Consider the following 7924-nt stretch of genomic DNA (forward strand, 5'->3'; position numbering starts at 1 on the left):
CCAAGTCCCTCCCAGATGCCAGCCCTGTGTTAAGCCCCCAAAAGCATGCGAGAGGATTCTTTGTGTCCCAGCAGTGCCCGGCTGTCCCCGAGAGGCTCAGGTTCCCTGAGCAGGCCTTCGTCCAGGGCAGCTTGGAGGCCCTAGTAACAGGCTGGACACGGTCATTCCTGGGGGCTGGGACTGGGGGCCCGCCTGACCCTGCCTCCCAGCCTCGGAGAGGCAGCAGAGAGCACAGGGCCAGGCTCTGGGTGAGCATGGCATGGGGTCTCGGGACCCTTTCTGATTCTGGGAAACCTTTCCCAGTGCCTCTCATCTGGGCCTGCAGAGACTGGGACAAGGGATGAGGAGGGCCTGGAGGGGTGGAGAGAGGGAGACAACCCAAGTAGACAGATGGATGGGGCAAGGAGCAACTGATGGGGCCAGAGGTGGGTGTGGGCGTCCGCTGGGTGTCAGGGCTTGGTGGGGAAGAGCAGACAGGTGAGTTGGCAGCTGCCACTGTGTCTGTCCACGAGGGGCAGGGGGTGCTGCATGTAGTGCTGGACCATGGCAGCCACGGAGGAGAAGCGCTGCACGGAGAAGCAGGGCACCAGTGAGGCCCTGGGGGCTCATGCTGGGAGAAACATCCTGAGGGAACTGCCGCCTCTGGGGAGGGGGCTTGTTGACATTTTTAAAAACATGTTCCTTCCCGTTTGTCTCATGAGGCTCCACTGCCATTTTGCTACCCAGTGCCAGGCCTTGCGCAACATTCCTGTGACTACACCCATGGGCATGTGTTGGCCAAATCCTATTTCCAAGGCCAGATGGCAATAACTCCGGGGACCTGCCCCTGTCCTCCCGCATGCGAGCCAAGTGGCGGGTGACTGTCTGTAGTTTGCAAGTGCTGGGCACCAAGTGAGAGTCTGGACTACCTGAGCCCTGCCTCCTCCCAGCTGGTTCCCTACCCCATCTGGACCCTGTGCAGACTGAGACAAGCAGGAGGAACTGCCTCCCTCAGAGGGAGGTGGGCCTCTGGGAAGGGGTTCGGGTCACTGCCTTTGTCAGGTCAGGCCATTGTCATTTCCACTCACTACAGAAAAATATAGAATGTGGGTTTTCCCCAGGCAGATACTCCTGGCTGGGCCAGGGTACTTCTCTGCTGTGACCTTGTTGCCCTTTGGTCCCCTGCCGCCTCCAGCACCCACCTCCTCGCGGTTCCTGCCCTCCCGGCCCAGGGCATAGTGGCGCCCACCATCCAGCCGCCGGATGGGAATGTTGAAGACCCGGCCGTGCAGCAGCACTACCAGGGTGAGGGGCTGGGAGCCACGAGATCCCGAGCTGGGGCGCACGGTGTAGGCCCCGTCCTGTGGAGGAGACCCGCCCATCAGCCTCGCCTTCCAGCTGTCCACCGGCAGCCCCGACCCTCGATGGCCATCCCCCAGCCCTCGCCCTGCAGTCCATGCCTGCTCAGCCAGCCACAGCCCATGAGCAGGAGGGGTTTCTGAGAAGGCCCGGGGGGCTTAGCGGTTGCCCACCTTTTGGCATCGGAGCAGGGCACTCTCGACAGCGTAACGGTCACAGTTCTCTGAGAACCACGGCTGACCCAGCAGGCTGCCGTCCTGTGCGCGCACACACAAACACACACACACACACACAAGCTCAGAGATGTGTGTGTTGGGGCACTGGATGGGGGTGGGGAGCAGAGAACCCCGCGGGTAGTGATTTGTGTTCACAGCTGCCTTCCCAGTCTGAGTCTGTGCAAGCTGAACAAAGATATGCCGGTGCTGGTACCCAGCCGGGTGCCACACACACGTGTTCCTTGCAATGGTGGACGCGGGCCCAGGAGGGCTCCTTGCAGGCCTCCGCCCCGCCCTCTCCCAGCCCCTCCTCACCTCCGCAGCAGCTGAGGTTCTTCCGGTGGGGGCTGCAGAGGAAAGAGAGGCACGCCTTCCTGCTGGGAGCAGATTACAGGGCTGGGCTGGGAGGGGTTAGACAAAGGAGGCTTGGAGCAGCTGCAGGGGTGGGGGAGGTTGCAGGGGAGTGTGCATAGGGCTGAAGCCCAAAGCAGGGCACCCAGTGTGTCACCCCTCCTCTCCTCTCTTGGGCTCTGGTAGGACCCATCAGGCAGGCCATGCGTGACCTCCCATCGAGGGGTGATCTTGAGGTACACGCTGGGAGCCTCCTGCTTTGATGCAGACCCTGGAAAAATGGCCAAGGGGGTCCCCTCGGGCCTGCTCTCAACTGGGCGCAGAGCTGCCGGGACCCCCTCAGCAAAGTGGGGTGTGCGGGGCTGCGGCTGGAATGGGCCGGGGCAGGACTCCTGGGTTCTCACTGAAGATGCCTGTGCTCACCTTTGGAGGTGGCGTTCGCTGCTCCCTGGGACATAGGAGGTCTGGTCAGAAGAGACTTGGCTTCTCTGGGCCTGAGGTCCCACCCTGAGACTCCCTCCCTCCCAACTCACTTCCCCCCAGAGCACCAGCCTCTTACACCCTGAGCTTCCTCGGGGGCCATGGAGGGCCTGCGGGGGGGGAAGTAGGGAAACAGAGCTCAGGGTCTTCACTTCCTTCAAAAAGAAAGGCCCAGGCCACCCAGAGATCCCAGGGCCAGGGCTGGGGAAGCCTGGGTGCATCTCTCTCTCTCTCTCGCTCTCTCTCTCTCTCTCTCTCTCTCTCTCCATACACACACAGGCACACACACACACGCAGAGGCACACACAGGCATGCACACACACATACAAGCACACACACAAGCACATACACAAGCACACACAAGGCACACATGTACACAGAGAGACACGTGTCTCCACACATGCATGTGTGCACACATGTACACACACGTACACACAGGCGCACACAGGCACATGTACACACACCCTGGGGCACTCACCTGCACACTGCCGATGATGTCCTTGGCAGAGGGGCTGGGGGCATCAGGACTTGGGAGCTGGGAGTCTGAGGCCAGGCAGGGACTGAAAGAGAAGGCAGGCCCTGCTGGACTGGGAACAGGCCAGGAAACCCATGCAGGCCCGGGAGGGGCTGGCAACGGCAGGGCCTGCTGCTTCCCTGCAGCGGGCCTTTCTGGGAAGCCTTCCAACCAAGCTGCAACAGCTGGGAGCCCACACACAGTGCTGCTCTTCGGGGTCCCCTCCCTTGTGGCCACAGTGGGGGTCAACCTGCACCGAAGGTGGAAGCGTGTGTGTCCATGTGCGTGTCTAAGGCTAATGTGTGTCGGTGGGGTGGTGAGATGACAAGGGCAGAAAATGGAGTCAGGAGCTGGGGCCTCAGCGGAGGGATCTGGGGAGCAGGGAGGTGTTCACCTGAACTGGGCTCACACTCCAGATAGATGTCCTCATCACACTGCTTCGCAGAGCCTGGCCCCTAAGACAGAGAGGGCTGTGTGGGACCAAGGGTGTGACGGACACGTGAGTGCGAGGGCAGGCAGAGCATCACTGGGGGGTGCTGAGGGGGCTATTGGCTCCTCAGTTCCCCTCACAAGGTGAACCTCTTTCTGGGAGCCGGCTGGAATGATTACAATTGCTCAGTTGCCTGGAAGGGGACACCCCACAGGCCGAGCTCTCAGAGAATGGGGTGACCGGAGGAGCGGTGGCAAGGCCCTCCCCAGTAGCTCTGAGCAGCTCCCTCAGGACCACTGTGGCCCACAGGGGGGGAGTCAGCTCTGGGCCCTTTCCCTCGGTTTTAGGGACATTTCCTGGCCCTCCCAGGCACTCCACCCCAACCTGCCAACTTCCTAGCGAGAACCCTAGGGTGTAGGGGGGCGGATGGAGGGGCTGCTCACCACGTGGGCTGGTGCGCTCAGCTCTGGGGGGAAAGGAGAGAGGACCGTCAGTCACAGCGGAAGGAGAGGGGAATGGAGAGCCTCGGGGCTCCTCTGAGGGTGTCCTCAGAGCCAGCACTGCAGTCCGGTGCAAAGCCCCCCTCACCACGTGCCTCGTGCCTCGCTTCACAACCCAGGTGTTACCTGGCTTGACCTCCCAACCCATTTCCCAGGCGTGGCTCCAAAGAACATTGGGCTGTTCCAAAAATAAGAACCGCTCAAGGTCATGAAGGTTTACCAACCACTGAGCACGTGCCTCGGGGCAGCTGTCTGACCTTGGGCAGGAGGAGGCTGCCCTTCCCGGGCCGCTTTCAGACAGAAAGTGCTGGCGGAGGTCCCTCCCTGACGTCCAGGCTGTGGGGTCACAGGCCTGCGGGCAGTGACCTTAGGGGAAAGTCTCTGGACAGCGGGGCAATACTGCCGTGAATAGAATCAGAGACTGCCGGCCCAGGGGCCCTTTGATGGGGGCTGGCACTCCTGTGTCTCCTCAGGGAGGGGCCTCCAGGCGGAGTAGGCCACCGTGGTGCCCCTCACCCGACCGGAGACCACAGCGGGCTCTGCTTCTGTGTGATCTCAGTTCAGGCAAAGCATTTCACGTCTGGGACCTCAGTCTCCGCAGCTGCCTGCCTTAGCGGGTCGGCAGGTGAAAATGAGGGACAGCGCGGCGAGTGCAGTGGCCAGGGCCAGCATGAGACCACTGGAAGGCAGCTAGCTCTTCCCTGTGGGGCCGGATCACCCTTCTCAGGCCCCCAGAGAGAGAGAGGACATCCCCATTACCTCGCCTCCCAGAGGACTGGCCCTGCTTCATGGCCTCCCGCAGGCTCAGTGCTGCCATCCGCTGTGGACACAGGAGCGCGGAGGGAGAACTGGTGGGTGGGGGTGGGGGTGGGAGGGGAAATCGAGGCATGGGGAGGGCAAGGGTGCTGGGGCAATGTAGATCTGTGCCGCTGAAAGAACCCTGCAGCACCGAGTGAATAATGCACAGGGGGGCGGGGGGAAGGGGGGGCTCTTCCCTTTGCCTCCATGCTGAGGCTCTTTCTTTGTTGTCAATCTCTCCGTTTTCCTTTTGATTCCAATAAAGTATGTGCTGAAAGCGGCAGCTTTCACAGCCCATAGCAGGATCTCGAGAGCTGGCAGCTGGTTGGCAGCTGAGCGGGGGTTTCTTCACTCTCCAGGCAGGGAGGGGTCCTCAGGCCCCGGGTCCAGGGAGGGGCGACAGAGCCTCTGTTGTCTCCCCCCCCTCCTGCCCCCCACCTTCCCGGCTGAGTCCTGGGTGGTGCTGCCTGGGAGGATGGAAGGGCCAGGCAGGTGGGAGAAGCGACTGCTCACAGGGCCTGGGCTTCTGATGCACCTTATTTTTCAGGGGCCTCTGGGGTGCAGATGTGGGGGAATCTTGCACAGGAGATGCCTCTTAGATTTGCCCACTGGGAAATGGTAGCCTGGGCTGGGGCGGGTGGGGCGGGTGGGGCGGGTGGGGCGGGAGGGACTTGGGGAGGCTCTTCACCATCGCGGGCTGGGGCTGGGGCTGCTGTGGCGGCGGAGACTTGGACGGGCCCAGGAGGCCAGAGTGATCTGGAAAAGGCACCCGGCATTGAATCTCTAGGCTTCTCCCATGTAGGTTCCCATTTCCCTCCCTCCCCACCTGGACTCTATTTCCTCCTCCCTCCCAGCTCCATGCTTTCCCGACAGCCCCGTCTCCATGGCAACTGAAGGTGGCCAGCTTCCCTGCCCCCATCCGGCCCAGCCTGGAGAGGCGTGTGGGTGGGATGGCAGGGGGGTCTCCTGGCGCCCCTGCCCTTGCTCTGAGATTGCTGGTATCTCAGAATGGGGAACGCCAGGCCTCGGGGACCAAGTCAGGCCTCAGGCCTCCTTATTTCCCATTGTTGCCTTGGTTACACTGTCCTCTCCTCCTCCCCCACCCTCTCCCCCTCTCCTCTCCCTCACCCTCTCCCCCTCCCCTCCCCTTCCTTCCCCCCCTGTCCCTCTTCCTCTCCCTCTCCCCCTCCCTTTCCTTTTCCTCCTCTCCCTCTCCCTCTCCCCAGCCAGCTGAGGCCTCCTCTCACTGCCCAACACAGATGGGGAAGAGGCCAGGCCTGCGCCTTCTCCCCTTGTGGGCACCCTCCTCCTGTCCTGCCCGGCCCCCCGTACTTTCTGCCTCCACTTCCCAGGCCTCACCCAGGTACAAAGATTCCTCCACAGTGCCAGGATGGCGGGCAGGTGCTAGATTCACAGGCAGAGCCTCACAGGGAGGCAGCTCATAGCTATCCTCCTCCTCCTCCTCCTCCTCCTGGGCCTTTGGGACGGGGTGCTGAGCACAGGGCAGATGGAAGAAGAGCACAGGAGTGGTGGCCCCTGCCGCCCCCACCCCAACCCCAGGCTCAGCAGCTGGACTTACCCTGGGACTCCAGGGCCCTGGGGCAGGCAGAGGGACATCTGTTCTCCAAGTCGGAGAGTCTGGACGGGAGACTGATGAGAGGGCCGCATCCCCCCCAGCCCACCCCCATTCCAGCACAATGACCCCCTCTCTCTCCCTGATATAATAAGCCACCTGCAGCTCCACAGTGGGCCTCAGTGCTCCACTCAGCTCAAAGGCCCATTCAGGGGGACCTTTTCACAGTGCAGCAGGGCGACAACAGAGGCATTTTGGAAACAAGGGCGCCTCCCAGCGAGCTGCCTGTTGCCCCTGGGCCAGTCCCCCACCCCAAGGCCTCCTGATCCTGACCAGGTGGCGGGGAGGCCGGGCCCTGGTGCCTTAGCGGTGCTGGACTGTGACGGCCACAGGTGGGGGAGAGGCCTCTCAGGGAGACTCAAATCCCAAGGGACCCTGTTCTGCTGAGCCCCTTTTGCCCACTGTGTCACTTACCTGCACATTGGAGGGGTGAAAGGGGTGGCTTCAACCTGCAATCAGACTATAGTCAACTCTGCCCAAGGGGCCCTTGAGTTTTCATCAGCCAGACACTGCACAACTCCAAGACATTCACACCCATGACAGTGGATGGAGCCCCTGGAGTTGTGTGACGGCAGCTTGGGGCAGGGCAGCAGGGGTTAGAATCTGGGGGCAGAGCTAGTGCCCTGGGTACGTAGCTGGATGAGTTGGTGCCCAAGGGGAGCCAGTAGTGGGTGAGCCCTCGTGCTCACAGGGTGGTGGAGGTACAGGAGTGGTCTGACCAGGTGGGTGGGGAGGGCTCAGGCATAGCCAGCACAGCTCCAAGATGGCTGTGCCTGGGAAAGGGGTGGCGAGGTAGAGACAAAAGAGGAGCGAAGGAAAGCAAGGAGCTGAGTACTCACCGGCGCTTGTTCTCCCTGAGCTTGTCCTGAAAAGAGGGGGGCAAGGGGGTGGTCAGTGCACCTCTCCCCAGAGTCCTGGGCCCCCAGGGGTGGGCAGGTCTGTGCACCTGGGGCTGCCCCCAACCAAGTCTCACCATGGCCAAGGTGAAGGAGCTATGCTTCCCGGAAGTCCAGTCTCTGGCCCAGATGTCCTGGGGACAGGGGCCCTATTGTTTCATCATTTGCATCTCATAAGCTCCTGGAAGGTGGGCCTGCTGCGGCTTCCAACCCCAGACCAGCTTCACCCCTGCCACTCCCAGGGCCCAGCCCCAGCTCCCCGACATGGCCTCCCCCAGCTGTGGTCTCCAGCCCCTCTGCCCCACAGGAGGACGAGCTCTCTCTTCCAAAAGTGTTTTAAAAAGAGAGAGAAAAAGCTCTCCCCTCCATGCCCAGGCCTGGAAAGTTAGGCCAGGGTTCTAAGGCATCCTACAGCTCTCTGATGCATTCCCCTCCTCCTGGAAGAGGCTCAAACTGCCCTGAGGTCAGCCAGACCAAGCCCTTTCCCAATTCACAGAAGACATGACATTGTGGGCAGATCCAATTAAAAACAGGAAACTGTCCTTGCAGACACTTTCCCCAGCCATCAACATTTTAATGTTCTTGTTTTTTTGTAATTAATTTCAGAGAGAGGAAGGGAGAGGGAGAAAGGGATAGAAACAGCAACGGTGAGGAAGAATCATCCATCGGCTGCCTCCTGGATGGTCCCGACTGGGGAACGTGCAACCCTGGGCATGTGTCCTGACCAGGAGTGGAACTGTGACCTCCTGGTTCATGGGTTGACCCGCCA

General features: G+C 61.6%; 1 protein-coding gene across 1 annotated transcript; it reads right to left on the reverse strand.

Moving 5' to 3' along the window:
* Positions 1 to 312: 312 nt before the first annotated feature.
* Positions 313 to 7551, reverse strand: SH2D6 (SH2 domain containing 6). The gene is made up of 16 exons (XM_036333963.1): positions 7233 to 7551; positions 7099 to 7124; positions 6674 to 6708; positions 6206 to 6264; positions 5986 to 6118; positions 5315 to 5382; positions 4588 to 4648; positions 3772 to 3794; positions 3293 to 3353; positions 2863 to 2944; positions 2464 to 2494; positions 2328 to 2352; positions 1869 to 1954; positions 1512 to 1595; positions 1182 to 1340; positions 313 to 566 (listed from the first exon to the last, which is right to left on the reverse strand). The coding sequence occupies exons 1-16, from the start codon at positions 7233 to 7235 to the stop codon at positions 450 to 452; spliced, it is 1053 nt and encodes a 350-aa protein (XP_036189856.1). The 5' UTR covers positions 7236 to 7551; the 3' UTR covers positions 313 to 449.
* Positions 7552 to 7924: the final 373 nt, after the last annotated feature.

This window comes from Myotis myotis, unplaced genomic scaffold, assembly GCF_014108235.1.
Source record: "Myotis myotis isolate mMyoMyo1 unplaced genomic scaffold, mMyoMyo1.p scaffold_m19_p_14, whole genome shotgun sequence".
NCBI classification, from domain to species: Eukaryota; Metazoa; Chordata; class Mammalia; order Chiroptera; family Vespertilionidae; genus Myotis; species Myotis myotis.